This window comes from Cupressus sempervirens, chromosome 8 (assembly GCF_028749045.1).
Source record: "Cupressus sempervirens isolate cs-2001-9-10 chromosome 8, ASM2874904v1, whole genome shotgun sequence".
NCBI lineage: Eukaryota > Viridiplantae > Streptophyta > Pinopsida > Cupressales > Cupressaceae > Cupressus > Cupressus sempervirens.
Genome location: NC_143125.1, coordinates 333,920,089 through 333,939,179, shown reverse-complemented (window position 1 = coordinate 333,939,179; position 19,091 = coordinate 333,920,089). Strand labels below are relative to the sequence as shown.

General features: G+C 34.5%; 1 protein-coding gene across 4 annotated transcripts in view; it reads right to left on the bottom strand.

The window, feature by feature from the left end:
- LOC149542709 (uncharacterized) overlaps positions 1 to 19,091 on the bottom strand; it is a 204,088-nt gene that overhangs the window by 127,846 nt on the left and 57,151 nt on the right. For all 4 annotated transcript variants that reach the window (XR_016355500.1, XR_016355501.1, XM_089797587.1 and 1 more), the window contains 5 exons: positions 3,034 to 3,174; positions 2,004 to 2,078; positions 1,764 to 1,872; positions 1,575 to 1,645; positions 974 to 1,063 (listed from right to left, as the gene is read on the bottom strand). Coding sequence is in view for 2 of the 4 variants with exons in the window: in XM_089797587.1 (XP_089653713.1) it covers positions 974 to 1,063; positions 1,575 to 1,645; positions 1,764 to 1,872; positions 2,004 to 2,078; positions 3,034 to 3,174 (486 nt within the window). In the remaining 2 variants the exon portion in view is untranslated. The remainder of the gene's footprint in view (positions 1 to 973; positions 1,064 to 1,574; positions 1,646 to 1,763; positions 1,873 to 2,003; positions 2,079 to 3,033; positions 3,175 to 19,091) is intronic.

Sequence of the window (19,091 nt, the reverse complement as noted above, 5' to 3'; positions counted from 1 at the left end):
TATTGGAATGTAATGGGAAATTTTAAAATTTATTTAAACATATTTAGATTAAGACATACTTGACAGTGTTAGCATAGTGTGATGGTAAGTTGTCGTTATTTTTTACTTGCCATGAAGGTTCAAAGCCCATTGTGGTGGTGTTGTTGAATGCTAACAGCAGGGATGAGGACCCCCATTTGTAACCATACCAGTTCATAGATCCACACCAAAAGCATTTGTCCCTTTAAACAAAAAAGGCATAGCAAGAAACCTTAATGATAAGGAAGCTGAACAAAAGAAGAAATAAATATGGCAATCAAACTACAATTTAGGTTAGGATATCAAAGTTCATCTAGACTGATAAAGACAGGCCAGCTTTGTTAACATAACAGCCTGAAAGCCCATGTCAAAATAGTTATTACATGAAATTCAAACCCTAAACTGTTTAATATGTCAGTTTTAGTAGATAATATAGAATTTTGTTTTAATGTTTTATGTTAAAATAGTTTTTTGATAAAATTGAAACTCTAATAAATTTGATGTGTTATTCTTCAGAAATGATGCAGAATCTAGTTTGATGCTGTAACATCACATATTTTAGTGAGACAGTCATTACTAAATTTACATTAATCTATTAATGAAACATAATTAGCATACTTGTATCTTGAAAAATGTTGAGAAATATCAAATTCCAAAATATTTAACATTAATAAATAATAATAAATCTTCAATCACCAGACTAACTATTAAAAAAAGCATAAAGAGAATTTTTTATAAATATTTATGATATTTTTGTAATTGGTTTTTTAAATATTTATAGTAACTCTGGTGATCTAGTCATATTTATGACTGTTAAATATTTTGAAATTTGAACTCTCTCAACGCCTTTTACATAGACTTTTTTGATATATAGGTATGCTAGACTTCCAACAATGTAGCTTGCTGCCAAAAATACATTTTTTATATTTATAACAAGAATCCCATTAAATCTTACCGGCCTAGCATTCCCAACATTCCAGGTTCCAACAAATATACATATTTGTTGTTCTGGTTCAGCTATGCCTGCCACAATGTTCATCAGAACCTAGCATGAAAGAAGGCTACTCAGTCCAAATAAAAAGTAGAAAATTTAATGTAGAAAGCTTCAAATTGTAATAAATGCAAACAGAGTGACATATATTGTCGATCAATTCAGAGTTACATAAATTATAAATAAAGGAAAATTGCAAATTTATATATATGATGGGCAGATGGCCCCATGCCATGGACTGCCTGGTTCAAGATACCATAGCTCTGTTCCTTTTTTGCTTAATAATTTCCCATATTCTGCATCTGCTTGTTTCAGATATCTGTAATTGGCTAATTGCACATCAAACTCAATGATATGTATTGTATCTTGGTATAGGTGCTAGAATATGGCATGGTATAAGCTGTGAGATCTTGTAACCGAACTGCTCCTCAGTGTTTTTATTATATTTAATAGGAAAAAAACACTAAACTATATATATGAGGAAAATATAGTAGCCACATCATATGGAAAACTAAAAATATCTGGTTATGAATCATAAACAGGTATGACAGCCATGTGGATTTACCTTCCCTGGTAACTTCTTTTTCCCATCTTTTATGAAAAGATCATACCACTTGCCGTCCCCTTCACTATACCCTGACAAGAAAAAACTTATTATAATAAGCTGTTTGAGATGCTATGTTGAAGAATAAATCATAAAAATTGAATATAAAGTTGAACAATATCTGAATGAAATAAATGTAGATGCTCTTACCATTATTAATATCCATCAGGAGTTTAACAGGAATATTTTGGCTTGCTCCAATCAGCTCATCAAATCCAAACATACCCTTTCCATATACTTGTACTAAAAGCTGGGCACTCTGACAAAGAAAACAGAATCGTGGGTAGTTAGAGGATTCTTACAGTGTCTTGCTTTGAATAACTCTCTGGTAGTTTGAAAGAACGTCGATGAGCTACTCTCTCCAAATAAACACATCCACCATTTTCATACCTGAAAGTCTTTAACATCAAAAGTAAAATTCTGATTCACCACCAATACTCCATTTTGATCAACCACACCCTTGATCTGCAAACATGCTACATTAACATGAGTTAAATTTCCATTTAATTAATTGTCTAGTTGAATGGCACAATTTTAATAGACAAGAATACCATCCAGCAATCACAATAAATTATTTCATTCAGAAAACTTCAATTTTTTTCCTAATGCATACTAAAGGAACAGCTTTAAAAAAATTGTAAAGCTGAAAACTAGAATGACAATCAAAGTTTATATATCCAAAAACAAACATTTAAATTTTTAGCGCATTTGTTAAATAAATTTGTCAGAATCTGAATCTTTTGGAATTTATTCCTTGCAAAGCACTTCCGATAAATGCAATAATTCACTACAATTTTCTTGGACCATCAAAATTCCAATTTTGTTATACAGCATATAACATTAATCCACTTTTGCAAGCAATCTGTGTGTATGGGTTCTAAAAATTCTTGTGCGAATGATGTCAGTTAGCAAACAGTGCTTTGCAGATTAAACGGAAACTACAAAGGCTCAGGGCAGCAAGACCGCCAACATCCACTTATGGTTTTACATCCTATATTATGTGCACATGAAGCATAGCCAACAGATGGAAAGTTTCTCTTTAAATAAAAAAATGAACCAAGTTGATGCCCAGTTGTATAATTGAAGCACCAAATGTATTTGCTCTGATGTTCAAACTTCATACATAATCAAAACTTTAATTCAAATGTCAGTTATGTTAAAAACCATAATCAAGGATAAGCTTAATTGAGTGTGGATCATTCCATGAGTTTTTTCCACATGCAAGATGCATTTAAATAGCCAGTGATCTGTTGAAATATAATCATGCATACAGTTTCACAAGTCATCTGGACCTTGTTATCTAATCCTTTAAGCTGCAGAACCTGGATCTGGGTAATCTTACTTTATCATAACATGTTATGGAAATCAAGAAATAGAATATAGAAGTAGCTAAACAGAGTTCTTTAATATATTTAATTACCTCTCTTGACTTGTGTGTAATATCCTCCAGTCTTAATTTGAAAAATAGATCGCTTACATCGTATGCTAAAAGTCTTCTCTTCAAATCTTTTGCTTGATAAATTTTGACAGTGACACGGCATGCCCTGTTTGTACTTGTTACCTGCATTCATATTAATATTCAAATAGACTATCATGTAATCATCACCAATGATCTTTAAATTTAGAATCAACTGGGGATAAATTTCTTAGTCCATCTTTTATTTAGAAAATCTCATGATGATTAGGCATCATTTTGCATGCTATTAAACATATATAATTGTAAGTCATACTGACAGCCATATTCACTCCTCAATAGAAATGTGAATTCAAACATTTATACTATTTTAAAGAAATCTAATTTCCATAATGTTTCTTTTTGTAGCACATCCATGTTGCCACTAACTTCAAACTAGAATGAATTTCATATAGAAACAAACTAATTTTTCGTTCACAGATATTACACATAACACCATATACAGATATAGGAAGTATTCAAAAAGTATGCATGGAAATACACGTCAATGTCCTCAAAGTTCTTGCTGTCCCTAAGAGATGCTACATTTGTAAAGTCCATTTTGGAGCAACTAGAGCTCTCATAAAATTAAAAAATCAATCTGAAAGATCTAAAATTGTAAAAACTAATAGAAAAACAGCTTGCTCCAGCAAAAAGGATAGATAAGCTAAAAATTACACATGGTTTTGCTAGGATTTTTTATTTATCTTTTGCAAGACAACAGAAAAATGGAATGATGTAAGTTAAAATCTCTCTTTGAAATCAGAGGGGAAGCTCCTTGTGATCTAAAACCTAAACCTAAGCTAAACTGACACTTAGAAAAATATAGACAAAATGTACAGATATGCACACTTTACAATATTCTCTACTAGGGATCTTCCACAAAAGAAATATTTACGTACTTATGCTTTTTGCTTTAGATAAATCTACCAAACTATTAACAATCATTCCTGACAAGAAAGATTTCTAGCTATCAAAGGATGAAAAAATCTAAACTAAACACACAAGCGACACCTTACAAATATCTAAAACAAATACTAGATATTCAATGCAAACAAGACTAAAAGAAAAATGAAATGAACAAAAAAATTCCTAGAAGTAAATTGTTAAGTTGCATACAAAGCTACCACTTATTGAATAGAAAACATCAATATAAAAGTTGATGATGTTACTCAGTTCAAAGTTAATTAAAAGACTTGAATACAGAAATAAACCAGTTGAACAATACATAAGCATAGCATCAACTATCATCTCTGCATTTATCGGCTCAAAGCGCTTAAGTATATGTTACAAATGCGCAATATTTGGGACATTAAAAGGAAATGCTTAAAAGCTACTAAAAATATGGAGAAGTGGATTTAAGGAAAGTCTAATCTAAAATTTTAAACAATTAATAAGATATTAACTAATTAAAGTAGCCAAAAAAATTAGACCATCTCCAACCAAAAATAATATATTGGAATTAAAAATTGTCTAAACTATCCATTGCTGTAAATAACAAATTGACATATGAGTGATCTCAATGATTTTGAAACATTTACTGCATAGTCGTAATGCTCTGTCTAAAGGACCAAGGAAAAGATTAGGCTAACAAGTATTTTTAGCACATGGGGATTAAGGTTCTTGATGTAATATCAATCATGGTACCCAAGGTATAATGTTGGATAACTTTCTAGGGGTTCATGCTCATATTGAATAGTTAGGTAAGGTAAAGTGAAATTTGACCAATGTGATATCTCATGCTAACCATTGGTCAAAGTATCTATGGACCTATGGAGCCAAGTGAAGTAAATACCTTGTATTTGCATCACTCAACACACATCAAGGGTAACAATGCATATACATATATCTTAGCCAAAGCACATACAATTTCTTTGAAAGAGATCAACATCACAATCAAGAAAATAGTTAAATAAACATACATGTCATGATTAACTTAAATATCACATCATCCTAAACATATAATAATATTATTATTAGTGTCTCACAAAGTGCATCGAATACTAATGCCAATATGAAAAGAATGGTGATAAAAAGAATCCTAAATTAAATTTACACGTATGGCTATATGAATCATGCCACAAAATATAAATGTCAAAATGAGAAGGTAAGAGGCATTGCAATAGTACCAAAAACCTAGTTTCTGTATTTTTCTATCTACTCTTTGCAACACCAAACTTCTATGAGAAACCCTAAAATATCCCTAATGAATATTTTTTCCAAAGTGTCTTTCACAATAATTTTCAGAATATATTAGATAGTTCTTGCAATAAACTTTCAGATTTAAACAACAATGCATCATATAGAAAACCTCTTATGTCTCTATTGTATTATGATTTTCAGCAATAAAACATCATAACCAGCAAGCCCATATGAATTCTTCAGAAAATATATTATTGATGTTGCTATGCATCAGCAATACAATAACAGTCAAGTCCAATCTTAAAAACAGAAATATAGTCAGATTGGAAAGATTAAAAATGTAAGCACAAGTGAGACACCTGAAATGACGTCTCCTACAAACAATGGGTTTTCGTCCTCATAGCTGATTCTAAAAATGAAAGCAGCCTGCTTCCAAGTTTCTCCAAGAGGAAACTGATCTGAGATCCAATAACCAAGCATGCCCAAGATGAATGAGACTTCCTCTTTTAATGCTCAACAATGACTCTCCAAATTCCCATATTTTGTCTTTCATCTTATTTCCACTTTGTCACATTTTATCCTTTTTAATTAAAACAGACTTTTTTAATATTTTTTATTTAAATCTAAATTCGTTTTAAAATATTTTTATAAGTTGGGCTAGTAATTTTCTAATGTCCCCAAAAAGGTCCAAGGGGTTTAGCTTAGTTGGTTGAAGCAATGAATTCTCATTGTGGACACCCTGGTTCAAATCCCAAGACAGACATCTTTGTGGAATTCTAAGTTGTGACTCTTGGTCTTCTATTGGTTGTATTTGTCTCATTGTAAAAAGTGGATTCTAAGTTGTGACTCTTGGTCTTCCAATTGTTGTTTCTAGTGTGATTTCTCATAAGGAGCTTGAATAAATTGTAATTGTTGCTCTTAAGGAGCACCCGATATGTAAACAATCTTAATATAAAATGTCTCCAAAAAGGGGCATTGCAGTCCTCCCTCCTTGAGATTGTTTGTCCTCAAGCAATTAGTACCAGGATCCCCATATAAATCTTCTGGTAGCCCTATAGCCCAATTTGAAAACACATCCTACCACAATGCAAAGCAAGGTGTCCAAATGCAACTCATCCATCAACCAAATCCCTAAATCCCTTGTCAATTTGTGAAGTATTGTTGCATCTGTAGGCTACACGATTGTAATCATAATTGCATCAAATCTCAAATTGTGTAGCACTGGAACCAAATCCTCAGACTACCACACATACATTGAGTCAACACCTACATCCCAAACCATCCTATGAATACGATCTTGGCAAAAGTAATGGATGTCTAACAACCTATCATCCTAGGTCAGCCAACTAAACAAACATACCGCCCAACCAAAATTGTGAAAAATGCATGAGGATTGACTCATAAATCCACCACATATCATTGTCATAAACAAGACCAGCAATACAAAAGATGACGTTGCTATCACTATGCCCCTGTACTGGAAGGGTAACCATGTCATAAGGTGTGTGTCTCAAGATGAGGAATCTCCACGAATCAACCTGCAACTCGCTAAACTAGAAAGGTTGGACTGTTGATCCTATGGCAAGACATATTGTCAATTAGTGACAAACCACTAAAGCTATACAGGAAGGTTGGTTAATACTACAACCGACCTTTCCATCAGAAAGCAAATTCCAGTGTAGCCTGAGCAGATGAAGCTTTTACTATGTTAATTGAGCTCATAGTATAAATCGAGTTATCCAAGTTGTCAATGGAAACCAAGTTCACAATGTTAGCCGAGTTCTCAGCTTGAACCAAGCTAACTAGTTCACATCAGACTGCTCCTGTATCACCTAAGTATCACAAAGTTATCCGAGCATCCAATAAACAGTGTCACCCAAGCTTGCTATATTGCCCGAGCATCAACAGAACATCAAATGCACAATATTGCCCGAGCAATAGTATTTGGGCTGACCTAAAGGTATAACTTGATTATTATGAAGATATCTCTTGTGTGAGCCGACTTGGTATGAAGTTATTGATTGAAGGGTATATAAGGAAGACAAATTCATTTGTCTAAGTGTATGGAAAATAAATGAGATGTGTAATATGAGATATATATGAAGACAAGGAGCAAATATGGAGCAGATTAAGTAAGCAGGCTACAAGGCAGTATAAAGAGCAGAGCAAGGACTCATCCATCACAGCCAAGTGATCATATTATTCAAAGGATCTATTTCAGAAAATCAAGTTGCAAAGCAAAGATCATCTTACTGATTTATCCTAACAGGTGCCAATCAAATCCTCTAACCAGGTGGACCTAACAGTGCTTTGTTGAATCTCTTAATAGAGTACATACTTCATTGTTTGTAAAATCCTTTTACAAGGTGGACCTAACAATCCTTCATACTCCTAATAGAGTAAATCATCAGAAGTGATCAATTGTAAGCCCTAACAAGCCAACTTTATTACTATAGTACTGAAGCATTAAGGGTGTCATCCCCACCCCAATTTTACCTTCTCCTTGGAGGGTTTTTGGGTTACCAAATCTTGTGTCAAAGTGTTATGGTGTTGATTTCTTTATTACTTTGTGTTCATGAATGAAAGTAGATTAGATAATCTAAAGAAGTAAAGAAGAAGTAATCTAAGTGGAAAAAGTTCAATTGCTTCCTGATTCACCACCCCCCCCCAACCCTCAGTCACTTGCTTGTCATTACATTTCCAACAATTGGTATCAGAGCAAGGTTCTCCTATCAGAGGCTTAACAACCAGAGAGTAAAGATCTAAGGAAATGGAAGTGTACAAGTTAGAGAAAGCTATTCACAATGAAAAATTGGATCAACACATAGCTATGGAGCAAGTTAAGAAATTCAATGAACAACTCACTCAATCTCTGAAAAGAAGAAAGGATTTGGCTATACATATGAATGACAATCTCTACATATAAAAAAGAATAGATTTTTGCAAAGAAAGAAGTTTAGAAGAAGTAGATGTAGCCATAGAAGATTTACTAGTGAGAAATCTCACTCTACAACAAGTAAGAAAATTGAAAAGAGAACAAGAAAGTCACTCTATCGAGCTATGTAAAGTCATGGAACAAAAGAACAAAGCAATAAATGACAAAGAAATGGCAGATGAAGACAGAAGACTACTTGCTACAAAATTAGAAGAAAAGACCAATGAAGTTCAACAACTATCTCAACATCAAGGAGACATGGCAGATCAGCTAGATGATGCAAATCAAGGACACCAATCTAAGAGAAAAATATGAAAAACTCTAGAATGAACTAAGGGCTGAAAAGGAACTAAATGAAAGAAGATTGAGATCACAAGAAAGTGTGAATCAACTATATGAGAAAACCTTGAATAGACCCAAAGGCACTGCTATCTTAGGGTATACTAATCAAGGAAAGTAATCACAACAAGGTGCATAGAAGAACAAAAGGCCTACATGCAACACTTGTGGAAAGGTAGGTCATACATCAAATGTTTGTTGGAGCAATGCTATGCAACCCAAGTTCAAAGGTCATTGTTACAATTGCAGCAAGTATGGTCACAAGGAAAATGAATGTAGAACCAAAACAAAGTTTTAAGGGAATTGTTTTACATGTTACAAACAAGGTCACAAATCTTCAGAGTGCAGGTCAAACATTCAGCACAATAAAACCAGACAAAGAGAATTTATTGGTTGGGACTACAATATATGGGGAGATGTCATCATTGTGGAAAATATGGACACATTGGAGTAAATTGTGTAGAGACTCACTTCAGAAAAAGAAATACCAATGTGAGATGTTATGTATGCAAAAAGATAGGTCACTTGGCAAGAAACTGTATGAATAGAGATACAACAAATAATGGTGAAGAAATCAAAACTTAGAGGAAGCAGAAATGGGTAAGGAAATTAGAGGATAGCACAAGGCAAGACAATGAAGCTATTATCATCCAATCCAACGAGTTGGCTGAAGCATCTACATCCAACTAGGCAGTCAAGGAGATGAGTGGAACTAAGAAGTCAAGAAGATCTTACACCAGTTCCAGATGTGCAAAAAGAACATTAAAAAATTTGCATAGTAAGATGCAAAAGGTTAAGTAAAGGAATTATGTTTTAGCCGAGTTACAACTTAGTTGTAACCGAGCTGCTTATTATCTCTAAGAAAAGACAATTTAGAACTCAGTTTTAACCGAGTTGTGCAATGATCAATTCATGTCGAGCTTGCGATTCAATGACTTTGTCGAATTTTCTTACCTACCACTGTACGATGCATTTAAGAGGCCCTAAAATTTTGAAATTTTTCATAAAAGGCGAAATCGAGGGTTTTATTTCTTACCTTGCATTCAAATTTCAGAGTGATTTCAAGCTCCCAAGTGATTAAAGAGTGAATTGGTGTTGAAGCAAAGTTGCAAGAAAGGTTATCTACTGTTGTGAATTCATCTTTCATCAAGCAGTATGGCATCCAACTCCAGTTTGAAGGTGAAGAAGGGTTTAGAGATGGTAAAGAATGCAATCTACAAGGCACTCAAATTCAAACTACATCCTACAATTGCCGAGCAAAAGGATCCAATGGGAGCGCACTCAAGTATACCACCAAAGGTACTGTTGATAAATGATATCAAGTCATTTTATCACTACACTATTCAGGAATTAGGTTCTTTTGAGATGAATGAAGCTTGTAATGCCCTATGTGAGAATGAAGTTTTGAAGCCTGATTATAAACATCCGGAAGTCAAGGGTTGACACATGCCCTGTACATGCCGAAGGATTTCAAACTAAAGTGGATCAAATATGTTTTGAGTAGGGTACACGACATGTCTTTTTGGTTACAGCAACCTGTAAAGATCACCAAGAAGATGGTTCACCGAGTTACGGGTTACCCTATGTTGGATAGACCTAGAACAACTAAAACCTTAGCTCGTAGTGGACTGGCCAAGAAGACCCCAGCAGAAAGGGATAGCAAAGGAATGAAGCTCAACAATGTCACTGACATGGAAATAAAATTCGGGATTCATGTCATTGCACACAAGATCTACAGCTCCAGCAGGCCAAATAGTGTTCCCTGTGAAGTAGTTGGCTTACAAGGTGGTGAAGGACAATCTATCCTTAGACCTTGCCGACTTGCAGCTGAGCCAACTAGGCAAAAACATGGAGAGCATTCGGGCATCGAAGAAGAATGTGTGTAAGTTTGGATATCTCCTTGTGTGTTTATTTTTCTACGTTCAAAAGTTCTTTCCATCCAAAGGCAGTGTGATACGGAGTAAGAATAGACCAATAATCTATCAAATTAATGAATTCATAAAAGAGTTAGGAGAAAATTTTTATGGTATCATGGATGCATACTTTGAGAATTTCAAGGAGAAGATGCAGAATAGGTATAGGATACCTCAGCAATTGGTTGAGCAATATGCTCAAGATATTTGTTTCTTAGTTGATTGTGATAATACTCACATTTAGGCAGTTGTACCTAGGACTACATGGGTAAAACCCTTAAGATATGAGGTGAACATAGATGATACAAGATATATCAACGAGGCTCTTCTGTATGAGCCTGTTGACCCCAAGGCAACATATTTTGGTACTTATGATGAAGCCAAGACCAGGATATCTCTACAAATAGAGATTCCTCAAGTTTTGAAAAGAGGGAAGAAGAGGATGAAAACCCTGAAGAAGAAATTGGAAAAGAAAGATAACCCTCTCATGCTCACTGAGGGAAAAGGTGAAGATGAGGATGAAGAAGAGGAAAAAGAAGAGGAAGAATAGGAAGAGGGAAGAAGAGGAACAAGAACCTCCAAAGAAGAAAGGGAAAGTGTGTTGGACTAACTGCCAGCCTTCCCCTTCGGGATTCGTGGCATGGCTTAACCACCTTTTGTGTTCTATAAGTCTAGTGGTTGTATCAGGCATTAACAAGTCAATCTTTTGGTGCAATGAAAACTCTAGCTTGTAACAAGTGGTATCAATGCTTGGTCATAGGTTGGAATCTCCTCGAGTAACGTTAAGAGGGATTGTTGGACTAACCGCCAGCCTTCCCCTTCGGGATTCGTGACATGGCTTAACCACCTCTTGTGTTCTATAGGTCTAGTGGTTGTATCAAGCATTAACAGGTCTATCTTTTGGTGCAATGGCAACTCTAGCTTGTAACAAAGTGATCATAAGAGCACCTAAGAAGACTACACCCAAGAAGGCAACTACCCCTGTGATCACAACTGCAAGAAAATCCAAAAGGAAATTGAAATTTCAGGATGATGACGATGATGATGAAGAAGATAACACTCCTATCATCAAACTAAAGAAGCCCCCACTAACCGTTGAGCAGCAAGTGAAAATATTAAGAGAAGGAAGTGGTATGGAAGGATTCATATACATCAAGTATGAATCCAGGGAAAACAGGAACAACGACAGATAGAGGATGCTCTGGTAGAGAAAATGACCAAATGGAAATATGACCCTAATGAGCTAAAAGGCCAAGCCCTTGATATCCTATTAAAGGAAATTACACAAAGATGGACAAATGTTATATAAATAGAGAGGGGCATCAGAGAGAAAACATTGAAAAACATCATGCCTAACTTATCAAATGAAGAAATAAAGGAGGCCATGAAAAAGCATGAGATCAGGCAGACTCCTAGGTTCAAGGCATTTCAAATTTTGACTAATAATATTGAAGATGTTGTATAGTCCACAACAAAGTTGTGGAAAACTATTTTTGAGGAAGAAGGTAAAATAAAGAAAGATAAAGAGCAAGAGATACAAACTATAGAAGAGTCTGATATAGAAATGATGGCAGCTTCAGTGATCGCCACTATACCTTCTACACCAAGCCAAGCCATCATTCCATCAAATACAGAAATGAAGGAGAAGGAGAAACATAGTCTTCCATCCACCCAAGTAGGAACTGAGTTGCAGACTCTGTCTAACTCTAGGGCAGCTTTAACCGAGCAAAAACCAAAGCATGAAGACAAGGTTGACAAAGAAAATATAAAAGAATCCAAGAGTCAATCAAGTGGAGAAATGGAGGATGAAGCTAAAGATAAAGCAATCATAGTTTCTCCTAGTGCAAAGGGAGAGGAAAAGGAAAAGATCTCTGATGAGATTGAACTTGATACTGAGATTGTGATTCCAAACTGGGATCAATCCAATCTCCTTGCTGATCAGATGGAGATCCTGAGTGATCTATGGAGTCGGAGAATATGGCAAATAAAGTTGAGAGCAGAAAAGAGACAAAGGAAAGGTTCTTGAAGACATCAAGGACATATTCTTGGAAGTTATGCAAATAGAGGTAAATACTAAGGCCCCTATAATTGAGCAATTAGTTGATATTGTACATTTTTCAATAAGGACATAGATGTATAGGAAAAACTTCTGCAGAGGGCAAAAAGAAAATTTGAAAGCAAAGTTTTGGAGAATGTAGCAAAAAAAATTGCTATTGATCAAGTGGAATTGTCCACTCTCATTGGAACTCTTGAAGAAGTTGTAAATAATGTTGTTTCCTTATTTACAAAGTTATGTGATACTTCAATTTTCACTAAGGAAATGAAAGGATAAATTGATCAAGATTGATGAAGACTTGAAGACCAATGCTAGTCAGTTAGCACTTGACCCAAGTTCCAGCTCAAATCATTTTGTAAAGGTCAGATTTTTGATAGATTTGCAGGCAGAATTGTTGAGGGAGGAAGCCAAAATAAGGGCAACAATATCAAATATTCAAAGTATAATACTTCCTCACGCGGATGTGATGCAAAAACATATTGTACATGCAAAGACATTAGTGCATGACACCAACTTCTCAATGGCAGATCTCATGATGTAGCTATCAACTGAAATTCAGATTGAACTGCACATCTTGAAGGTACTACAAGAAAATTGGGATAACACTATTTCTTTAATTTTGAAAGTACATAATGATTTCCTCACACATTTTGGTATTACCTTGTAACTATATGTTTTGGCATTTGTAACAAAAACAAGGGGGAAAATATTACATGTAAACAAGGGGGAAAAATAAAATATGTATAAAGGAGAAATGTATAGAGGAAACATATATGATCAGATGTACATGCAAACAAAAATAATTCTGAAAAATCCAAATTCAGATAAGTTGTAACCAAGCTACAGTTTTCAATTCAAACCGAGTTACAGTACCAAGCACATACAAAGGGGGAATTTGACAGAAATTTTTGATCAAGACATTTTTTGATTGCTAACAGTGTTGATGTTTGGTAGCTTCAGTCGGTTAAACCTATCAGACTATAGTATAAATATACATATATATGTGTGTGTGTGTGTATTAATTATATATATTTAATATATGAGATATTATAAATTTTGTTATTTTACTAATTTTAATGGATAGACATGTCTCTCCATGTCTCATTCTTAACATATATGAGAGGAGATTAATGCATTTGAAAAATATATACCAAGAAGGCAATACTACTACATTTGCAGCAATCTGAGAAAATCAACATGGTATTAGAGCCTAACTACAAATGTATAAGTGAACAGATATAAAATATTAAATATGTGTTGCAAGGCATAGACCAAAGAAATATTGCAGTCAGAGAATAAATTTAGTGATCATGGAAAAATAAATTATTGGCATGACCGGTAGAGACCCGATATGCAAGCGGAAAGTTAGGCATACCAATCCTTTGACTGGATAGAAAATGATGTGACAAGTTCAAATCACATAGAGCCTTGAGATTCAAAAGTTGACTAGAACTTCACCTTCATAATTTATTCTTATTGAGGGGGCAGATCTCTGATCAAGTTGCAACCATGTTGGCTGACTATGGTAAGACTCTCGCGTTGGAGATAAATACAAAGAACTAAGTGTGAATGTTGAGCAAGGTGATCACTAAGGATCGTGGGTCTCCCTTGAATGTTCTAGCAATTGCAAACTCCACTGTGCACGCACAATGAGGAATCTTCCTATGGTCCATGTGCTTGACATGCATATGGTGAGTTGACCAAGCGAGCTGAGAACTCACAAATATGTTGGGTGAAATATGTGGAGTCAAGTGTTGTGAAAAAATCATTAATATTTAGCGTAATTGCCATTGTATGGCTCTAGATTATTGTGCAAGCTCTCAAGCATGGATTCCTTTTAAAAGGAAGTGTGATGTGTATGCAAAGAGAAACCTAGGTATTAAATACGAGTAAAATTGAACTCCATGAAAACAGAATACAAAGTAAAACGACTAATATCTAAGTTGGAGGTAATCATCATTGAAAAAGGAATGGAAGATTTGAGGAACAATTTGTTTGAAACGAACAACAAATACCTCCCTGACAAATATGTGATTGACAAGAATTGTTTCAGGGCCCGAGCCTACGCATGGTTAGGTCATTCATTTTTAAATATTAAAAATTAAAGGGAATAGTGCTACATAAGTGGTGGGCCCAAAGGTTAAGTTTAAAATGAAGACAAGCAAGGAAGAGTCCGAACCAAAGTAAGTGGCATTCAAAATAAGTGATAAAAGCATCTGGGGTGAAGTTATATCAGACCCCACCACATGACTTAAGTATATTAAGGTAACATATATTCAGAGTTTTCTTATATTATTGGACAATGAACATAAGTATAATGCTCTCTTATATTATAATATAATGTGAATGTATTAAACAATATAATTGAGTACTACTGTCATTGAATAAAATGAAATAAGAAATAAAATTAGTAATGAATAAGGAAGTCATGTGAAGAACATTATCTTTTGACTAATGTATAAGATAATTCTCTTTTTAGTAAAATTTTCAAGTATTCTATAGTAAATCTCTTTTCTTATTTTATTACTATAAGAGCTATTTACCTTGATCTTTGCTGAGAATGTTATTTCAGGAATGGAAAGATTGATTTCAGACTCAGAGGGAGTCTGACACTTCTTCAAAGGTTAAGGAGCTCAAAAGATTCACGTTTAGAGGGAGTCTTGCACATCTGTCTGAAGGAACAAATAGAGAATATATTTCAATTGATCTTTGAAAACCATGATCATATCATAATCAAAGGGAGTTTTGATTTTATGTAAACTTTTGGTATCATGTGTGTGACTACATAGTTTTAATGGGCCTGCTCCATGTGTACATCATAAGAAAGTGACGACTTCCAAATGATCATCACTTGTATTTGTAAAAGTTATTGAAAGGTGATGATCTTTCAATAACTTAATCTATTATGATGGATATCTTACGATGTCTATGCAGATCATGATAGATTATACTTTGCATGGTGGATGTTTATATGGTAAGCATTATGAGAATGCCAGTGCATATGCCTTATGAACATTTAAGCAGCTAGTGAATGTCAAATGAGTTGACATTCATAAATGTCAAATGAATTGACTTTCAAATGTCAAATGAGTTGACATTTTCTAAATGAGTTGGCATTCAATAAAGAAGGAAGTCAAATGTGTTGACATTCCAGAAACCAATTTTTTACATTGAGGTAATACGTTGTTCATATTCTTGTTTATCCTCCCTAGCTAAGAGAAAGTGTTGATGTTTGGTAGCTTCTGTCGGTTAAAGCTATGAGACTAGAGTATAAATATATATATATATATGTGTGTGTGTGTGTGTGTGTGTGTGAGATATATATGTGTGTATGTATGTGTATTAATTATATTTATTTAATATATGAGATATTATACATTTTGTTATTTTAATAATTTTAATGGATAGACATGTCTCATGAGGAGACATGTCTCTCCATGTGTCATTCTTAACATATATGAGAGGAGATTGATGCATTGGAAAAATATATACCAAGAAGGCAATACTACTACATTTGTAGTGATTTGAGGAAATCAACAAACAAAACTACTCAAGATAATGCCCAAGGGGGAGATTGTTGATCCTATGGCAAGACATATTGTCAATTAGTGACAAACCACTTAAGCTATATAGGAAGGTCGGTTAATACTACAACCGAGCTTTCATCAGAGAGCAGATTTCAGTGTAGCCCGAGCAGATGAAGGTTATACTGTGTTAACCGAGCTCATAGTATAAACCGAGTTACCTGAGTTGTCAGTGGAAACCAAGTTCCTAGTGTGAACCAAGTTCACAGTGTTAGCCGAGTTCTCAGCTTGAACCAAGCTAACTAGTTCAAATCAAACTGCTCCTGTATCACCTGACTGTCACAGAGTTATCTGAGCATCCAATAAACAATGTCACCCGAGCTTACTGTATTGCCCGAGCATCAGCATAACATCAGATGCACAGTATTGCCTGAGTAGCAGTATTTAGGCCGACCTAAAGGTATAACTTGATTATTATGAAGATATCTCTTGTGTGAGCCAACTTGGTATGAAGTTATTGATTGAAGGCTATATAAGGAAGACAAATTTGTTTGTCTAAGTGTGTGGATGTAATAACCTTAGCTGGTTATAACTTCAAAATACATCAATTATTTAGATGTTTGACAATTCGTCAAACACTTTGCAGGTGAACTCGAAACTCAAGCAAATGAACTGGAGATGAATAAATGCACATAATAACTTCCTCGTCAAATGTAGCTTGGATGTAATGCCAAGATGGATGTCAATCTCTTCAAATTCTAATCTTAGCACAACCAAATGAATCGCGGCCTCCCGATTCTCCAAATCTGAAACTCATCTAACCAAACGCTGCCTGTAGACTTCAATAATCAGCCAATCCCTTTGAACATAAAATGCAGGTACAAATTTAATAATTTTTCCCAATGCCAGTGAAATTCTTCAACACAGAACTCTCCTTAGCTACAATAAAACAGTAGGAGAAATGTCCAATTGTATACCTCAGCACAATTGCCTATGCCAAGTCAGAAGAAAATATCAGATTTGAATCTACAATACTTCAGCCGTAGATCCAATAGAACAACTCGGAATTCAGACACTTATAATTTAGCAAGGGCATAAAAATCAGAACACAGAAAAGCCGCAAAGACAACAAAAGCAAATAAATATTCAAGCATGCTTTTCTCAACAAATGGGCTTGTATTTATAACCTCCAAATTCCCTTTTGTTGCCAAAATGTAACTTCACTCAAGAAGCTTCACCGCAAAACATTAATTAGAAGCTTCCTTTAGATTCTCTAACTTGACTTGGCTTAACTAATCAATAAATGGCACTTTCCAATAATAACTCAACTCTCAACTTAAGTAAAATTATAAAGTTAAATTATAACTTTATATAAGCCATTTAATAATTAATACTAATTTGGCCACTAAAAATATAATCTCTCAAAATACTCATCATTTAAATATGTTGTCTACAATAGGAGTCATACCTATTATTTCTCCATGTGACCAAATGCACTTTCCAAAAAAAGAAAGGGTCTATCTCTATCAACACCCAACTTACCACAAATAGTAAGTACACACAACTAAATCCAAACAAAGTCCAATCTGAGCCAAACGAAGACTAGCCTGCAGCTTACTAAATTGTGGATAAGATAAGAGCTTCCCAAGTCAAGACACTACCTCAAAAGGCCCTCTATCCACAATAATTAGCCTACGAGGATGACAATAATAGGCTAATCCTTGAAATTTCAATGCTGGCCAAAATGGGGACATTACAGTGGAAAATAAATAAGTTGTGTACTATGAGATATATATGAAGACAAGTAGTGAATATGGAGCAGATTAAGCAGGCTACAAGGCAGTATAAAGGGCAGAGCAAAGACTAATCCATCACAGTCAAATCATCATATTATTCAAAGGATCTATTTCAACAAATCAAGTGACAAAGCAGAGATCATCTTGCTAATTCATCCTAACAGGTGCATCAGTCAAATCCTCTAATAGTCCTTTGTTGAATCTCTTAACAGAGTACATAATTCATTGTATTGTAAAATCCTTTTACAAGGTGGACCTAATAGTCCTTCATATTCCTAACAGAGTAGATCACCAGAAGTGATCAATTGTAAGCCCTAACAAGCCAACTTTATTATTGCAGTAGTGAAGTATTGTGGGTGTCATCCCCACCCCAATTTTACCTTCTCAAAGGGTTTCTAGGTTACAAAATCTTGTGTCAAAGTGTTATGGTGTTGATTTTTTTATTACTTCATGTTCATGCATGAAAGTAGATTAGATAATCTAAAGAAGTAATCTAAGTGGAAAAAGTTCAATTGGTTCTTGACTCACCTTCCCCTCTCAGTCGCTTGTCATTACATTTCCAATGACAGACCAGATGTAACAACCACTAATAGTTAGAATATGCATAAAGATAAAATCACCAGCTAACAAATAAATAGCTACCATCTCATGAAGACTTGGTGATATGTATCTAGATAATTGATAGATATTATTAGTACACATTAGGGACAATTCTTAATTTTTAACATCACCATGAGTATCATCACTCAAATTAATGTCTCCATCAGTGAAATGATCACCTCTACACACAGTTTTTAAAGTCACTTGGTTCATCTTCTACCTCATGATATGGTGAGATCATGTTACTACTGTTGTAAAAATCAGAACTTGTGTGTTTGACGTCTTCCTAGTCCTATGGTCGTCATTACCACAAAGTACCTCATCATGATAGAGAATGGTAGAAACATTGTTCTTGTTTTCATGCACACAAATGGCATTCATTCCTTCAATAATTTGTGTTATCTCCGTAGTTCTATCTTTAGGTCCATCTTCCTTGTGAATGGCTGCTATGGAAGTCTGGTTTTCAGCCTAGTAAAAGAAGTAATGAGTCATACTTAGCTGAACATAAAGTTCATCCATCTCTTTTTCTTTATCTTTTGCATGCTTGATGGCTATATCCCGTCTTTTAGCAATTTCAAGTAGTCTGATTTCGTTCTTTCCAATGCCTTCTTAAGAGTGTTAAGGTTTGCACTACTAGTTCCCTTCATTATTCCCTTCTCCTTTTCAATACTTTAACCTCCCACATGATTTCCTCAATGTTTTTATGGGTGTTAACAAAAT